This window comes from Thermobia domestica, chromosome 11, assembly GCF_964235325.1.
Source record: "Thermobia domestica chromosome 11, izTheDome1.hap1.1, whole genome shotgun sequence".
Classification (NCBI taxonomy): domain Eukaryota; kingdom Metazoa; phylum Arthropoda; class Insecta; order Zygentoma; family Lepismatidae; genus Thermobia; species Thermobia domestica.
Genome location: NC_137464.1, coordinates 108,875,340 through 108,895,067, shown reverse-complemented (window position 1 = coordinate 108,895,067; position 19,728 = coordinate 108,875,340). Strand labels below are relative to the sequence as shown.

Here is a 19,728-nt window from a genome sequence, read left to right as displayed (position 1 = left end):
TTCAAGAGTAACGTAACTATAGATTCCTAAGATGTAACGTAACGCTGATCAGGAAACTGAGTCAAAATACTATATAACACACACACAAAATATATATAATATAAAATTCGGTAAATCAGGTTTTCTGTCAAAATCAAGTGAAACATTTCACTTGCTTATCCTTGGAATACCAATATCAGTTCCAAATGATCTAGACTCTCAAAAATGTTATAATATATAATTATTTATTTTGTATATTACTGTTACGCACACGCATGAAATGCCATGATTTGTTCTTTCATCTTCCCAGATGTTTATTTTAAAGTTTTATGTTTTAATGTTACATTCCTTATTTTGGAAAGCAAAATATTGATGATAATGCATTTATTTTGCGTTTTCTCTGACTTTTCCCACTGTACAAGAATGGTTACGATAAAAAAGATGGTTGAAATAGGAAAATAGGGAAAATGCATCCTGTTTGACAAGAAGACTTGTTATAAAATACAAGTAAAAAGATGTGTAGGTAGATAAGGTTGTCTTATTTTTTTGACAACAGCCAGTCTTGCCTCCCGCAATCCTTTCTTCTTCCGACTGATATGATTAGGTTGTCAACTAACATAACTTCGAAGATATGCATTCTCCGCATTTTTAGATTTACAATATTATCTCATATCAACTTGTTTCCCTCCCCTACCAACTTCTTGAAGATACGTGAGGAACAATGGTGTGAATAGATCAGGTATCTGCACCTCCACAATCAGGAAAAGAAACCCTGGTTATGTGCTTTCCAGCGCTGTCATATTTCCTTGTAAAAAGTAATATTAATGAACTATAAGAGCTAGATTAAAAATAAAAAAGTTAACATGTAGTATTTGGATAGGTTAACATCTGAAGAAAGTTTGAACTGCATAAGACAAATAGTTTTCATAATACTTTGGAAAGAAATTCAACATGTCATTATATAGGGATTGATGATCTCCGCTGAAAACGTTAGATACGGTCTTAAATCTGTTACACAAACAAAGTAGCGGCTCTTGAAAGAAGTCAAGTTTTGATTTGTCAAGAGAAAGAAGTCAAGCAAAAATTTTGATTTTATCGCTACAAGCAAAGGAAAGAAAGCTTCCCCAGCTTTCTGAAGCTACAAGTATATGAAGCTTTTAGTGATATAAAGCTTATCTTTTTATCGACGTGATTTCCTTCAGAACCACCACTGTATAAACCATAAATTACAAAAATGTAAATCTACAAGATATGAAAGAGAAATATTGTATTAATATCCAACATTTCAGAGAAGCTCCTCTCTGTCACAGAAAACCAACGAAATATAATTACTCCTATCAAATTTCAGAGGTGATAAACCCTTAGAGGTATACGTGATGAATTGGCAGGAATTGCCCAATTTGGGTTTCCTTGAGGTCATTTAAGTTCAACTTATTCATTTACTACCTGCTTACCCTCCAACTTGTAACTGCCATTCGCTCCTGTATCACAAGTACATCAAATGTTATAATAATAATAATAATAATAATAATAATAATAATAATAATAATAATAATAATAATAACCTTTTACCGTCTACCAAACCTTCCACTACATTTAATATGATTATCTCTTGTCAAATAGTGTCGTAATCAGTCATTTTTTTCATTTAATTACCACCAACATTGTTCTTTCTCGGAGATTTCCCCCCTTAAACTTCGTTGTTTCTCTTAAGCCCAATGCCGTGCCGTGGAAAATCAGCGACAGAGGCGGGTGTATTCAACGACGCTCCCGTACATATGAGTGAGGTCGACAGATCAGCCGCGAAGTGGCACTATGGTTGGCGCGAACCGTAATGAAATTTTCAAAAATAAACCCTGCTTTTCCTTGATTTTGAGCACTTTTTATTACTTTTTTCTTTTCATTTTATATATGTGCACATGCATTTTCCTAACATGAGCAACATTATAGGACCACTTCCTAAAGCAGGAAGAGGACTTAAGTACATACTAGTAATATTCCAAGTTATTTTTCCACTCTTTTTTCTTTCCTTCTTTTCTTTTTTTCTCCCCAATTTTGAGCCTTCTCACTTTGTCATCCCGCTCGCCCCACCCCTACAGCACGGCACTGCTTATGCCATTTTCCCCATACTTCTCTAAACTCTCAAACCATTTCATTGCTCTTCTGAAATATTTTCATCACTGCTCGGTTTAGTACAAGACACAGTTTCTTTTTCTTCCTTTTTTTCTTTCTTTTTTTTCTTCTTTTTACAAAACTCGACTCAATCACTTACGAAACTCTTTTTACTTTCTTCTTTTCTCCTAATGTCTCTTTTCGATAATTATATCATAACTTTTATTTCCCGTTTCGTAGTTTGTATTTTCAGTAGTAATACTTTCTAAGTGCCGAAAATTAACAACCTCTCCCATTTTTTCTCCCTCAACTTTCATAGTTGACAGGATTCATTTATTTCCTTTTACTAAAGTTTTGCATTTTAAACCATTTAATTTCAAGTTAAAAAAGAAGTATTAAATCACTATTGTGGATCAGTACTTGGTATGGTTCCTCCCTTTAGCTTAAAATTGTTATGCATATGTAAAATATGATTACCAATGTAACTACGTAGAGCTAAAAAAGAAAGAAAGAAAGAAAGAAAATATCTGTATATTAAAATCAATAGACTAAATAATTCATTTCCGTTATTGGGCAAACTAAATATTTCAAACCCCTTCCCACCTTCACAATTCGTTTCCTGGAAACTCGGGATTTTAGTCTTGAGAATTGAAAATTAAAAGAAAGAAAAAAAAAGGTGTTGACGATAATACTGAGGCAATATGGCGGAACCCTTATAATCTACTAATAACAAAATCTAACATTTGGTGATCCTAGAAAAGAATCTCATTTCAATTTAAAGATATGAATGTGATTTATATTACCTTGATTGATGGTCGATTAGTTGGTTTCCTGTCCATGTCTTGATATGTGCAGATGACAGCTAACAAGAATAGGTGTTATCCGAAGTCTGCCTTCACATCAACTGAAGTGTATATGTCACTCACGTTATCATTTAAGGTTGTTACTGATTACACATCCTGCGCATTAACACATGAACTTGTAATGCTTTTGCGCAGGCGGGAAGTTAGAAGTATAAACATTATGAATCATTGTTGAGGCAATGAAACTGCGTCTACACACACGCACAGACATATATATATATATATATCGAGAGAGAGAGAGGTACTTATGAATGTGTCATGTTATACTTACGAAAATGGAATTTCCTTTGTCCCTTTGTTTTCGTGTTTCTTTTATCCAATTACAGCAGGTCAATGTTTGTTACAACTGTTTACAAACAATTTGTCAAATTCTTCTTACATGATAGATGACACCTTGTTATTTTTCAATAATTTTAACGGGAATTATAATACACAAAAGCTCTTATAGTTTCGCAAATTATGCAGTTATAGCTTACATTATAACATTTAATAAAGAACAATATATGTAATTTTTTTTTAAAATTTTAAGGATTTAATACTGACGATTACAGTGAATACGGAGAACACACAATTTAAATCTTATTGTAAATAATAATCAAGTATGTAATTACTAGCAAAAAAATGCAGAGTCAATACATGTTGTTGATTGCATTTTTTAAAACGTCAGAATGAAAAACAAAAATTAAGTACAGTTTGTATTTTCATTTTGTTTATTTGAAGTGTAGAAGGTACTTTCGGTATGGAAATCTTGATTCATACCTTATAAAATCCCAGCTCGATAGACAGAAATTCCTGTTTTGCTCTTAAAATTAACACGTGCTATACTAATTAGAAAATTTTCAAAATTTTTGAAATATGAAAATTGAAACTACTATAAGTCAGTTACTTTCTTAAATAGTTGAGTGTATCATTCGCAAATTCCGACCTTTCACATTCCTAATAATTATCTTCCTTAATTAAAAGAGGCTTAGAATGGTTGATGAAAACAAGTAGGCTACATTTTGTTATCGGAATTTAGTATTTCCACCACGCTTTTGTGCCATGATTTTTTTTTCTACATGTAATAAAACTAGACAAACTTCATTCTGTATTATTTCGTGTAAAACGTTTTAGAAATTGACTGTTTATCGTTTGGTGATCTACTTTCTTCCATTCGTGATTTTTTTTTAAACTCCAGAGTACAATTTAAATTCCTTGGTGCTTGATTTTTGAGATTCACAAAGTCACTGTATAAATAACTTTCACAGTAACATGCACTTTCCAACAACAAAATTGGATAATTAGCATCGATTTCATGTTTATTCAAGCGCTATTACCCTACTTCTCACTCGTAGAGAATTTTATTGTCGTCAATGAAATAAATATGAAAAATCTCCTATATTCTGGTAATTTTGATGAAAATTCCTCTTATCCCTATTCGAAAAATTAACGTCAAAAATCCCACAGGTTTGCATCACTGATAGGACTACATTTAATTCGGATTTCAAGTAATTTCGTATATTCATATAATATAGCCTCGATACTAAAAAAGTTTTACATTTAAATCAAATAAAAGAAATACGAAAACAAAGCTGTTGACACACAGAGAGAACACAATTCATTTCAAATTATATCTATGACCACACTTAAGTTAGTTATTACTGAAAAGATCATAAAGGATGTATTGATAGTACCAATATAACACTTTAAATGTTGAATATTTTTTTGACAGTTCGTACAACCGTATAGTAAATAATATTGTTATTCCAGTGTATAATCGTATATTCTTCAAATATGTAGTACAATAAATATTGGAGGATTTTTTGTTATGTACATGTAATAATGAGAATAATTTTCATTGAGAAGTTGCATTATCACTAGTAGGTAAGGAACATACTTATTTATTATTCTGTTCATTTGCTTATATTCTGGTAGAATTAATCCTGGCATAATGTTAATTTTGATTTCTACTTCGTGCATTAAAACACTTCAAATTTAAAAATTATTATTAGTATTTTAAAAGAGGTTCGTAGTATGCCTCTCCGATATATATACCACTTTTAAAAGTCACTTATAATTAAGATAGAAAAGACTGCGTACTACAGTAAAATTGAGAGGTGTGTAACAATGGTACCCTCCCTACCAAATTGGAGTAAATGGAGTAAGCGTGGGAAAATGTATTGGGAGAAGACAGCAGTTCTTCCAGTAGTGAAGTTAGCGGAAATCATAGTTTTTTATGGTATAGCAAAAATTATTGGTATAGACCGTCTCACCCTTAGATTGCAGTACAGGAGTAAATGGCAATGCTTTTCCTTATGCCCATTGTTGCCAAACTTAGCCTGAATTTTAGAAATAGTTTTTTTTACTAGATATGAATAGATTATTGTAGAACATTGTATTCTCTATCAAATAATTTGTTTTTCCCATATCAAGAGGAATTTTCAAGTATTGAAATAAATTGAAACAGTAAAATCTTACTAATGGCAAATTCTAACGTCGCGTTAAATATATCACGTCATAAGTTTGGAACTATAAGAGATACAAAGTTGAAACTTAAACAGGTATTAACACCATATTTGGTGTCAATGTTGAAAAGTTTGAATTCAAAAAAAAAACTTTTCGAATTTTAAAATAAAAAATAAAATTTAAGAGAAAGTGCGTACACTATTGCAATGCAATATGTAAAAAATTGACTAGTGAGAAACTTTTTTATTTTTCAAGTTAGATGGGGGTGAAAAGCGAGAAAAATGATGAGAAATTATTGAAGTTATTTTTCTAAAAAAAAAATGCAGGTCGATATCTTTCTTTGTTTAGGTTTTATGACTTTTAGTGTTAAGAGTCAACTTTCCAAAGCGCGCGCATCTCACTAGAAGAAAGGCAGTGACAAATCTTGCCAATGTTATTTTCCTTATAATATTTGTTTTAAAGTCACTGATATAGAGTTTCTTGCTATACCGATGAGTATTCACTGTTGGTACTATGCGCACGAATCTACTGCTTAACAGAAGCATGATCGCAAAATCGAATCCTGGACCACACCTACGAGAAACATTGTGTCAACTCCATTCAATCTTATGTTTCACTTACAAAGTTACAAATATATATAAGACTCAGACGTATAGTTTTTATTTTTTTTCTTCCAAGAAAGACAAATTTCAATCGCGGGTGAATAGTAAGCAGTGAACAAGAATCAGGATGGTAATTCAGTTAGCAATAACGTAAATCACAAAAATGCAGTTGGCACTCAAAGAGAACCAACAGTTTCTTCAGAAGATCACTATCTATGGAAGAGGAAAAAGCACGCCAGGCAGAGAAATATCTGTTAATAATAAAATTCCTCACTCATTGGTGATGAAAAGTTATTAGCTTTTGTAATTGATTCGTTTACAGTTCGCACGTGGTCTCTAATGTCCTTTCGAATGCTGAAAATTTTGACAGTAAAAGTTGGTTTCATTTACTGTGGATACGCAGATGAAAATAATAATTTAAGAAAAGCGTTCATAACAAATATCTTCATGAGCTCACAAAACAGAATGAAAAGGCTTTTTGTTCTTTTCCCCCTATGTTTCTTTAGGAAGCATGAAAGAAACAAAATATATTTTCGGAGTGTTTGATTATTCTGTGTGGTTTTGTTTCCTCTCCCAACTATCTGTACCTTGTTGGCTGTCACTAAACGTGATTTAAAGTCACAACTTGTGCGTTTGTTTAGAACATATATAATAGGGTATATTTTCATTCTTCTTCTGTTTCCAGTTTGATAATATGTGTCTGAGGCGACAGAAGTGAGTATAGAAACCAGGGCGATTCAGTTCCTATTCACCATTACATTTGTAGATTGTTGAAATACTTAAAATATTTGATGTGTCGTGTGCAATGTATTTACTGTATTGTTCGTCATGGAGAGTGAAGTGCGGAAAAGGCGTTCAATTGGTAGGCTGCGTGGGAGAGAGGGTCAAATAGTGCCGAAAGTGTTTAAGTGGAAGCAGTGAAAGTGATCAAAAGGTATTTAGGATGCGTCTTTTCTCCTTTTATTTTATATTTACAAATCTTTCGTTAATATTCACAAATTCATTTATAATTTCTTTTAGCAAAAAGAAAAAACTGACTAAAGCTTCAAACCCACTGTATTTTAAACTATAATATGTAACGGTTTCGGATATCTAACATATCCTTCCTCAGACACTATAGAACATAAATGAAAATACAGACATAGTCATTATACTGAACATTTTTCTTTTAAACTTCTTTTAACACACATATATTTAGTAATTGTTACGAAAAAGTTTAAATTCTTTTAACAGACATATATATAGTCATGGTTAGATATATATAAAAAATTAATTTCTATTTGCTTAGGCCTTCATCCAATCCCTTAAGTCTCCTTGTTCACTTCCTAAACAATCACGTTCCGCCATTTTTGCTTCTTATAAGTTTTTTTTTTTTTTTTTTTTTAAATTTTCTTCTTCTCTATGCTATCCAAACTTCTTTGCAATAATTCATTAATAGGTAGGCCCCCTGTCGTTCCTACTATAGTGCGATGGTTCTTTTAGAAGACCTCCTGGTATTTGTTAAATATCATACTGTTGTTCCGTGGATAAAATCGGATCTAAAACATCGGAAGTGGGGAGCAGCCATCTTCACAGTATACTTAACGATGTAACTTTTATTTGACAAACGGAATTGGGTTTGCGGATATTTTGCGTTTTCGCAATACAGGCGAATGAGCGTTTTCGTACGTCATATTTTCTCGACACGTATCACTATCATACTACTCCAGTTTTCACTCTTATCCAACTTCAGTAGCAGTATTTTACCCATTGCTGTTCCTTAGTTTGCCGCACAATTGTTCCAGGAAATTTCCGTGTGAAACTGTTTAGTCTGTCATTTATTTCAATCAGGGGCGGATAAAGGACGGACTTCTGGGGGGCGGTGGGTTGTAATACTACTTTTAAGAGCTCCAAGCTCTGAGATGGGTTTTATCTATATATATAAAAGAGAACGCACAAATCCTTTGTTCCCTCATCACGCTAATACGGCTGAACCAATTTCTTTCATTTTTGGGGGGTTATTAGGATTTGGACCCTAGATGGTTTTTATCATATCACTTTAATTTTTAATTACCAGTGTCTTGAGATAATTGACCATTCAAGTGTCCATAACGTACAAATCCTTTGTTAGTTCATCATAGGTATAAAAATAAACGTATTTATATGCAACCCGCATGACCGTGTCACTCGGCGGGTTAACATAAATGACAGGCGATATAATGTTAACATTTACTGCAATCTACTATGGTTTTTATCATATCAGTTGAAAGCGAAAAAGTAAAAATTATCTAAGTAACAAAGTTTATTGCGTTCCGGGGTGACCGCAGCGAAGCGGGGCGGGTTAACATAAATGACAGGCGATATAATGTTAACATTTACTGCAATCTTCTATGGTTTTTATCATATCACTTGAAAGCGAAAAAGTAAAAATTATCTAAGTAACAACGTTTATTGCGTTCCGGGGTGACCGCAGCGAAGCGGGGTGAACGCTGCTAGTTTATATATAAAATAAGGAAGTTCCCTCTTGTGGGGGGCGATCGCGCGATCGCCCCCCTGGATCCGCCCCTGATTCCAATCATATGTTTTCTATTCGTTTCATATGTTCTTTCGATTTCATATTGCTCTTATCGAAATTTTATTGCAACGATATATAAACCATGATAAAAAGAAATTTCTAATACGCAATTATTAGACAGTTGTTTCATACCTCCAATTAGCCGTTCCAAGTGTATTTGGATGAATGAAATGAAAAAAATAGTTCAAAATAGGCCTATATGAATTTAAGGAAAGCTTTATTTACAGACTCTCACTCTTTTTGTCTTTCTTCAGAAGAAAACATACGGCGGAAGAAATGTGGCAACAGCGCGCTCCGTTTGCTCTGTACTGCAATCTAAGAGTGAGACGCTCTATAGAAGGTAAACTACTTTGAATAACTATTCATAATAATTGCAATTACGCATGTTTGTAACTTAAATTTAACGTGGTGCTTTAGTGATTACACAATTACCATTATGAGCATACTTTATGGAGATGCTCTCACAGAGGGTACCTGAGCACTTATATACGCTATAAAAAACTGATTTATCAAGTATTTTGTGAGGAAAAATACTGCGAACTGAGAAATACCTTTTCCATATTGTACAGAGGTATTTTCCTGTGAATAGAAGTTTCTTTTGGAATGCGTTGAGAAATTAACACTTGCAAGAATACTCTCTTAGTACAAGTATATTTTAGGCACACACTAATTTTCCCCCACCTCGAAGTGCTTCAATTTTCTCACTGACATACACTTTACCATTTTATATAGTAAAGGTCAGATCCACCGTTATTGTAACAGAGTGGTGCTTGAAGGATTGATCGTAGAAATTCAAGCCCCGATTAGTGACAATTTCACAGTATTGTTTTATTACAAGTGTAAACTCTTTAGTCAGTAGAGAAGAGGCCGTGGATCATGTGTCAGAGTTGATAACGATGAAGTTTGGTTAGTTAGAGTAGGTCACAGTGGATGAGAGTTTTACAAAACAAATATATATATATATATATATATATATATATATATATATATATATATATATATATATATATATATATATAAAACTAAAAATAAAAAATAAAAATAATTGTGTTTTGTGTTTGAATGATTGATGATACTATTTTCCTGTATGATGTTCACTTTCCTTAAGACTATGGTTACGTGAATGTGTCACCGACTGATGACCGCGAACCCACCGGGCCCAGGTTGGCAAGCTGTCAACACGCACTGACCCATCCACCAAACCAATCATCTCCGGAAAATCGAACTCAAATTTGGCCCAAAAATGTGAAGATTTCCAAACCTCCTTCATTCAACACTCACAGCCTGGTGTCCAGATCTGCAGCTCACCAGCCGCATCCCATCGCGAGATAAGTTGCGTACCATTAAACCAGTCATACAAGACATCGACCCAAGAGTGAAACTGACAATGAGTGCTTCGGAGATCTTAATGTTGGTATTTACTAACCCAGATAAAAAAAAATATCTCGAACTGAATTCTGAATAGCGCAACGGAATTGAATTTTGTACACTAAATGCCTAAAATGAATTTAGTTGGTTCTAACGAAATGAATTTCTGTCAGGTCTGTTATTTCAACCCCGGTCACACTAAATAAAATCAATTCGTATGTTTTCAAGCGATAAGACTTTTGATTTTATACACTGTTTACGTACTGGTTTCAAAATTTTGTATACTACATACTAACATGTTAGAATGTAATCAATAAAATGTTAGAAAAAATGAGAAAGGGCTTTGAAGAATATGGGATGAAAATAAATGTTAGAAAGACAAAAGCCATGGTGATTGGAACGAAGGGGTCTGTGTCAAATATAAAAGTAGGAGGGGAGAAAATAGAACAAGTGAATAGATTTCGATACCTGGGTAGTGTTCTTAGTAATGACATGAAATGCGAACGTGAAATAAAAGCAAGGATAGGAATGGCGAAAGAAGCCTTTAAAAGAAAGAAAAGTCTGTTTTGTGGGACCTTGAACAAAGAGTTGAGAAAAAGACTCATAAAATGCTTCGTGTGGAGTGTTGTACTGTATGGGGCGGAAACGTGGACCTTACGTAAAGGTGACGAAAATCGACTGGAAGCCTTCGAAATGTGGGCGTGGAGAAGAATGGAAAGAATTAGTTGGGTCGAGCGGAAAACGAATGAGAAAGTGTTAGAAATGGTGGGTGAGAAAAGAACACTTTTAGATATTATTAGGAAGAGAATCCTAGAGGGTATGGTGGCGGGAAAGAGAGGGAGGGGGCGAAAGAGACTACAATTAATGGATGATATTAAAACAGAAAGATCATACGCGAAGACGAAAAGGTTAGCGGAAGACCGTGGAGCATGGAAGCTTCTCAGCTGCGGCAAGTGACCTGCTAATAAAGGCAGAATACCTATGATGATGACATACTAACAATACACAACTGAGTTTTATTTACTACTTAATACTAAATAATGAGCTTTGCACTTGAAAAGAAAAGATTTTGTTCGGCTCGTACATTTTATTTGTACTAAATTTCTGCGTGACAAGAAGATAAACCAACACAAGAAAATAAAAAAATGTTGGAATGGTTGGTAATTTGGAATTAAAATTTTAACACATCTGAATGAGAAAGTTGAAGTACAAAATTGAATAGAATAACATTCTATCCTTTTCCCATCTCGTGAGTATACTTTACACGTATTCAATTTCTGTTGAATGTTAGACAACTCTGTATATTATATGATATTCACAATGAAGACAGATTAATCACACAATCAATACCCTATACTACGTATGCATATACATCACATTTCGTTCCTGTGTGCTATATACAAGTTTTCCCTTTTTCTCTTGTATTATTCTCGGTCGTACTAATGTTGTGCTCTTCCAGTGGGGCCAGCATAGAGGATTTATACACATTAGGTGACCTCTAATTATACAAGCTTAGGCCTGTCCACATTTTTTTCTTCATAACCAATCATAACGACATGGAGAAAATACACACACAAGGAAAATATTCAGTAAACTGTACTTAACCTAAAATCCCTAAACCTAACTATCTAACCTAACCTAACACATATTAAAAATCACTTCCATGAACATATATTTTATGCAGCATATAGCCTGCACATCCTTTGTTAAGGACGTATTGAAATGCATCCCGTTAAATTTTATATTTTCTAATTAAATCGCCAAAATTTACAAAATATGTTCTCAAAAATCTGAACTTTTGTTTTCTCATTATGGGAATTCGGAATACAAAACGAATATTTCACCGTTGACAAACATCTCCCATTACCAATATCCGTATATGGCACCCTTTTCATTAATGTGAACCGAAAATTTGTGTAAACATTTGTCTCATCATATCCAATCTGAAGTAAATCTGAGCCTAGACAAACAGAGAATTCATTTGTATTGTAATAGCGAGCAGTACGTGAAATTTTGAGGTTTAATCATCTAACATATATATTTTTTGGGGAAATGTATGTACCCAGAAGGTACACACATTTCATGATCGGTTATGACAATCGTCAAAACACTGAAACTTAAGGAAAGAAAACCCCCATTGAGTGAGCAGTGCTAGTCACATCTTAAATCTGCATACGATATAACTCAGGGAAAACGACGCAGAGTTTAGAACATTATGTTAGGCATCACATCACCAATAGAGTAACACATCTTCAATCCAAAACGATGAAATTTTGCAGGTTAAATTCGTCCTAAAGAGAATTTTGGATGAATAAGTTCGTCACTTAGGCGCGCTATACACTATAGGATAGATCCTAGGAAATCTCTTACGATTTGTCCTAGAGTCAAAATCTCAACGTGTATGGCATCAGATCGCATGTCATTTCCTGGGTTCTGAACGATTTTGTGAGATTTCTCTTGTTTAGAGCACGCTCTATTTCGGAAAGAAAATTCGTAAGATTTCGATTTAAGTGACATCAGGTGGGAGAAAATGAAAACACAACTGATGAGGTATTTTCGTATCGTGCAGGTTTACTTTAGGTGTACCACTCGAAATAATTGTTGAAAAATTATAATTTATTACTGTTTCCTAAATGATTTGCGTTGACCGACATGAAAATTATTCACATAGCATAGGTAAAATCCCTCAAGGGGACCATCAAAAGCAATTGTTGATAAACTACAATTCTTTTACGATTTGCGTACAAATACGGGGTCCGGATATATAGAATAAAAACTATAGTGCAAGGAACTCAAACCAAGTTGTGTGAGGTGGCCTCTGGAAAGTTCGAATGCTATCTAACCGAGTCAGGGTAGGGAGAAGCCGGGGCTCGAGCGTCAGTCAGGGGGTGCGAGCAAAGGAAGCAGGCGCGTCAGTGAATGTAATGAAAACGAGTGGGTTTCGGCAATACGAGTTTGAATAGCAATTGTCATGGTATCTTGGTAGTAGTGCTCCACTTGTAAACATAAACTATAGCTTCTGTAAACTATATAGAAATAAACAGGAGGTGGAAAATAGTATCACCGGTCATCTTTCATATGCACTCACTTAAGTAAATGTTTCGCAGAAGGGGTCCAGAAGTAGGCAAAACATACAAAATTTACAGGAGAAATGGAAGGTTCAAGTACTTAGACCTAACACAAAATCTAACCTAATCTACCCAATCTAACCAAAATCTCACCAAATCTAACCTAATGAAATTAACTAACTTAAACTAACCTAATATTAATAGAAGTATGCGAAATTCTATCACCTTTTGAAAATTAGCTGGAGCCATGTACTAATATAATCTAACGTAACATAACCGTAACTAACCTGAACTAGCCTAAACTAAACTAATGTAAATAGAAACTACCGAAATTGTAACATTTCTTAGAAAAATTAGCTGGACCCTTTCTGCTAAACATGTCTCTTACCTATTTTATCCGTCGTAAAAACATTTATAATGATTTTACACTAGTAACCCTACAATTGTAAACATAAAATACAGCTGTATTACTTTGTATTTAATTCTGTTGTTTGCAGAAATTTGATCCTTATAAATATGTCTTTTAATGCATAGTATTAAATTTTACTTGTAAATATTCTAAAATGTGGTGGGCCAAAAGTATACCAGCACCCTTCTGACATATGTTTTTTTTAATTATTTTTTAGAGGTATCTAATTTAACAATATAGCGCCTGGTATTAATATCAGTGGGATGTGCAGTATGGTTATCATAGTAATTCTTCAACTTTGTACTTTTATTAAATAAATCTATTTCACAATGTTGATAAACGTCATTCGGTCAGACAGGAAAACTCTTCACGTGTATGGCACAGATGGATAGGATTTCCTACAAGATATGTCATAACATTATTTCCCAATCTCACTTGTTTCTACATCGTTATGAAAATTTTCCGATCCATGAAAATTCCTTTGACTTCTTTCTACAAAGCAATAAAACTTTCCGATTCACAAAAAGTTGTTTTGCTTTTTGCTTCAAAATGATGGAAACTTTCCGATTCATAAAAAGTTCTTCAATTTTTCCAAACAAGACAGAAAATATTTCGATTCATGAAAAATTGTTTAACTTGTTCCTACATAGTACTGAAAATTGTCTGAGCCATGAAAATTTTCAGATTCTTTAAACGAACTTTCACTTTTTAACATTTCTATACATGATTTCAATTAATTTTATGAATACTGAGGAACTGTTACTTGATCACTGATATTTGTTAAGAACGGAAAATTTTCCGGAAAAATATAGAAGAAAATTTTCCACCTCACATTACGGCTAAACAATGATGTAGGAATAAGTGGAGTATGTTTTTATGAATCGGAAAATTTTCCTCACTGGATCGTTTTAAATCCTACTGTGAGTCACCAACCAAAAGAAATACCAACTTTTCTTTTTAAAAATCCTACATTTGTTTATTGCCTTACATTTGAAGTTTAGCCAACTTGAGGGTTAATGCGATTTACCGAAAATGTCCCCGTGAGTTACTAGTAGCTCGCAATGGACGGTTTGGCGATCATTGATCTAAGCTTCGAGAAGAGATACAATTTGAAATTAATTTCCAGCCACTTCTTTCTAAGTACTCTTGCCGGATATTCATCATGTGTCTACCTAACAAAAATATCATCAAAGCATCCACCAGATTACTCAGCAATTTTGTTTCTTGACTGTTCAAAGAAATACTTAGAAATAATAGACTTACGTCGTATTGACTCTTCAAAAATTGTCAACATAAGGAAATCACAACATAATAATAATAATAAAAAGTTTTTATTCGGTCTAAACTGTCATTGCTTCTCTTTGTTAGACTACCTGATGAGCAAAAGTCCGAGAGTATGAAAATTAATAAATTCTCAAGGGGAGGTTGTATATATTTCCTGTTTATTTTTGTGTTGCAGGTTAAGAAATACATGAAAAAATATATTTAGGATGCAGACCCTTTAATATTTAATAATTTTTCGTATGTAGAAGTATTGATGGTTTGCTTGTAACATTAAGCGGCACTAACGTAACCCTTACGATGGTCACCTTGTTTGTTCTCTCCAACGCTTATTTGTAAAAGTGGCGATTTTGACTTGACGTCAAACTACAATCGCCATATTAATTTGTTAATAACTCCCCCTATATAGAAGCACTAACGGTTGACACCGTTTTCGTTTCCCGTTTCCAAAGCGTATTTGTAAAAAAAATGTGATTTTGACTTGACCGCCTCTTTTAATTTGTTAATAATTTTTCCTATGTAGGTGCACTACCGTCGTGCTTCTAGCACTAACCAGCACTAATGTAGAAATAAAGATTGATACACTTTACTTTTCCCGCAAAGCTTATTGGCAAAAGTTGCAACTTTGGCTTGAAGCCAAACTTGAACCGCAACTTTAATTTGTTAATAACTTCCTGTAGGCAGGAGCACTAATATTGTGTTTGTAGCACCAACAAGCACTAACTTAGCACTAACAGTTGATATAGGTTTTATTATGATTTTGTATGTAGCGATTTTTCTTGATAAATGTGTCTGAGAGGGAACGTTGAGCAAGATTTTATAACAAGTTAAGGTTACAATGCTTACTTTAGGGAAAAGGTCTGATGTAACCCAGGCAGATTACGGTTTTAAAATCGCTATGAAATTTTTTAAATAAGTTTCGAAATAACAGAAAATATTCATTTAACATAGCTTTCGAGAAAAAAATAACGATTTATTTTTTAATCGTTACGAATAATTTTTTTTAACGAATATCAAATAAAAATTAAGTTCTTGGGAAATTTAATTGATTAAATTTAGAATTAACAAACTTTTTAATTCATTAATTTTAACGGAGCAATTACATATCTGCCTCAAAGGCATATTCATAATTTCAGGATAAATACCCAAGCACTTCTTATTAAAGTATAGGGCCTACATAAACACAGTTTAAAAATTCTTACACTGACCATCTCGAATATTACAATAACTAACTGATATATACGTAGATGATTCAGAAAGTAATGCCTCCTTGATCTCAGAATGCAGTACTTTTCCATAGTACTGCGTTCTGAACTGTCTATCATTAACGCACTGATGATTAAGCTATAGAATGTCACTTGTTGTTTTACCTTCCTATTTCTTCTAGTTCCAGAGTAATGGAGCAATCCATGACACCCAGTGGTGATGTCTGGTTGAAACAGTGGGCTGTCATTGAATTTCTACCTGCGGAAGGTTATGCGCCCAGAAACATTCATTACCGATGACGAGTTGTGGATACACCATTACGACCCGGAAACGAAACGTCAGTCTATGGAGTACCGCCTCACATTCTCTTCGCCAAAAACTTCAAAGTTGTCCCATCTGCTGACAAAGTGTCGTTGACATTCTGCCTCATCCTGCCTATAGTCCGGATCTTGCGTCCTGCGACTTTTAGCTCTTCCCCAAACTTAAGGATCACCTTAATGGCCAACCAGTGGTGCTATTCTAATTCTTAAACAACCCGTATATATATATATATATATATATATATATATATATGCACACATACACACACACACAGAGAGAGAGAGAGAGAGAGAGAGAGGATAGATAGGAAACAAATAATACAAGGTAGGCAAAACCACAGTTTTTACTGGATACCGCAAGTGACAAGTAGAGACGTACACAGCATCTTAATACAAAGTGGTGTGACGAAACTAGGTAGCACTGTGAATGTATTGGAAACGAACTATCCAAGATAGATGGTAGTCAAAAGGTATTGGAAAGACCTTAATCCACCAATGCATCAACAAATGTTGAGAAATATAAATAAGCCTCTCCACTACACTCATGTGATTTCAGTTCTCATTCTTGATATCTGAGCATTTGAGATTAAGAAATAAACCCTTATACCTTGTTCTGAGAGACCATATGTTTAAAGTATAGCTGTAAGAATTTCTATAAACAAAGAGAGTTGAACTAAAATTTACTGTTCCTGGGAATAACTGGGTAAAATTTACTGTTACGTCTGGGTATAACAAACGATTCTGCAAGCTCGAAATAGTTTAACAAACCGGTTCTAGCAAACCGGTGCGAATCGGGTGAATAACAGCACTGGGACCAACGGTACAGTTGTGACGTGGAGGTGAAAGCAACAGTTCGGTAATGGTGTCGCCAACAGCCACTACAATTCTTCGCCGACGGCATGGAAAACCTTGTTTCGTGTTGGCGCAAGTGTGTTGCAGGTAATGGGGACAATGTTGAAAAATGATGCCATCATTTGTAGTTGACATTGCAAGCTTTCCACTGGTACCTGCATTGGTGCTATCTGTCAAACACAAATAAAGTTATCACTCTGGAGGCATTACTTTCTGGATCTCCCTCTTACATATCGAAAATTGTGTCATTATAACTTGTCAAGGAACGAAGCAGGTTGAAGTTTCTTGTTTACTTTTTTAATTGTAGCCAATATCGTTCTCTTCTTTGATCCTGTTTGTAGCACTTTCACGTTTGTTTTCCTTCTGACGCAGGTAATTTTCTCCATTTTTTGCCATACTCACTTTCCGAAATCTTCTAGTTGATTTAAATCTATTTTGCGTAGTGTTCATGATTCTGCCCCCTAGAGTACTATATTCCACCCAAAATATGTGACGATTCTTTTCTTAACACTTTATCACTCTCCTTTAGCCTAGCCGGCATAACCGTGGGTCGTAAAACTTAAAGATTTCATTTTTTTTTTTTATCACACAAAATCCACAAAGATATGATTTTCGTTAATGAATAATAATCATTAATATGAATGAAGAATTACCGGTTACAATAAAACGAACTCATGAGAGAAAATGTAATGTAATTAACTTACAAGTAAGCTAATAAACTTTTTACGTGAACAATTTTCAGTTTTATTGAATATATATATATATATATATATATATAGACAAAATACATTTTAAGAAACAATGATCATATTGATCCTAATTGTATTGGTAAGTAAAGTGTTTTTTAAAAAATGTTTGTCTTGTCCAAAACTCAATTTCTTGTATAGAGTAATAAACAATAATAAAAGAAGTTCATTACAATATTTTCACTTTCTATCTTCTTTATGATGTCTCAAAAAATTATGACCATCTGTAAAATTATTGCCCATAAGGGCCATATGCCTATATCCAAAACCAGCCGCCATGTCTAAAAAAAAGAAGAAAGAAAAAGTTGCATTACAAATAATATAAAATTAATTTAATTTAAACAAGAACATACTTACTCCAAATTTTCACACAGTAATGTCACAGGATTTGAAATCAGAATGTTTAATTAAGAAAATGCATTAGGAAATACTAGTACACTCATTATTAGTAGAATTATTTATTTCTTTTCAATGTACGAGCATTTCTGATGATTTCTGGAATTTTGTACGTCAAAGCTAAGACTTACTCCATTTTCGCTAAACTTCCTTTTTATTATTATTATTATTATTGTTTCGCATGGATAGTAGTGATACACTACTATTATATTTCTTCCTGCTTATCGAAAAATTAATTGAAGCGCAAATCAGTGGCGTGCGCAGAATTTAATTAAGGTAGAGATTCAAACGTTCAATTTCATATCCGTGCAGGACAATCGTCATTTTTGTATAGGATCTCAATATAGTAAATGTTCATTTTACCATACTATCTTGCTCAATGGTAAGATTAAATCCGGAAAGTCTTCCTTTGCGTATGCCGCTGCGATAAGTTTCTATCATTCCCAACGATATAAATTTATGTGTCTGTTTGCCTTATCCACGACCACTTTCGTAAAATTTATCCAAATTAAATGAGAGTGTTTTCTTTCAGAATCATAAAATTCTGCAACAGCATTAGCGCATAACGGAAAGAAGTCGATAGAAAAGATGTATACCTATGAATAGATCTCGTTCAGCTGAAGGAAATGATATGAGTGAATGTAAAATCCTTTATTCTTAGTTTTCCAAAACAATCGCGAAAAAAACAATTTTATGTGAACCTAATGCTGTGGCGGTATTACGTCGTTTATTACACACTGATGCATTCCGCTACTTTATTGTTAGAATATAAGTGGGTGGGTGAGTGATAACACAGTGCTTTTGTTTCAGTGGTTAGGAACATTACCATCATAATAGCCTTGCATTATTGTTCACTTTGCGGGTCCCCCAGCTACACCCCGCCCGAATCCACCATGCAATAGTACCGTCTTTATTGCATACAGGACCCGCGCACAGATACACCTTGGCACCCACAAAGTTAACCTGTCACAACCATCACTTCCAACCCACTTACCCAGAATTCGGATACTAGAATGTGCTCGTGTAACCCAGTGTAAAGGCACAATATTAAGCTGTATTTACAACGTTAACACTAAGTATTTAATTACACTTATGAACGGAACATGGAGTTACTAGTTTACTTAAAACGCTTCGTTTTCATGCATACAGGAGATTAAAGAAAACGCAAAAATATCATGCATATCTAGAAATTTATATATATAATTCAACTAAACATCGTGTAATTATTTGTATTCTAATCGTACGATTATATCTTTACCTAAGGCCCTGTTTTTTTCGCGATTCACGATTAAGTAAACATCTTCTTAGACGAACAAACACTATTCTTGCTATACTTATCTCTCCAATTGTCTGTGTCCAACCTCTATTTTCAGGTAAGAAACGCTGCACTGTTTGTAACCCTCATTGTATTTGATGAATAATATTTTGGTTTCACTTTTTTTTCTTCTTTCTTTTTAGAAATAATATATTTAAGAACTTCTTTTATCGAGACATTCACATTATTTTTACAAACTTATTTCACCGTCG

At 33.7% G+C, this 19,728-nt stretch overlaps 2 protein-coding genes across 7 annotated transcripts in view; both read right to left on the bottom strand.

Annotated features, from left to right (window-relative positions):
* Positions 1-3,032, bottom strand: part of LOC145663644 (uncharacterized) — a 46,888-nt gene extending 43,856 nt beyond the window's left edge. Inside the window, exon 1 of the mRNA XM_081729749.1 lies at positions 2,895-3,032. Within this exon, the coding sequence (XP_081585875.1) occupies positions 2,895-2,930 (36 nt within the window). The 5' untranslated portion in view covers positions 2,931-3,032. The remainder of the gene's footprint in view (positions 1-2,894) is intronic.
* A 14,757-nt stretch (positions 3,033-17,789) lies between these two features.
* LOC145663643 (uncharacterized) overlaps positions 17,790-19,728 on the bottom strand; it is a 73,091-nt gene continuing 71,152 nt past the window's right edge. For all 6 annotated transcript variants that reach the window (XM_081729746.1, XM_081729745.1, XM_081729747.1 and 3 more), the window contains one exon: positions 17,790-18,086. In XM_081729746.1, the coding sequence (XP_081585872.1) occupies positions 17,986-18,086 (101 nt within the window). In that variant the 3' untranslated portion in view covers positions 17,790-17,985. The remainder of the gene's footprint in view (positions 18,087-19,728) is intronic.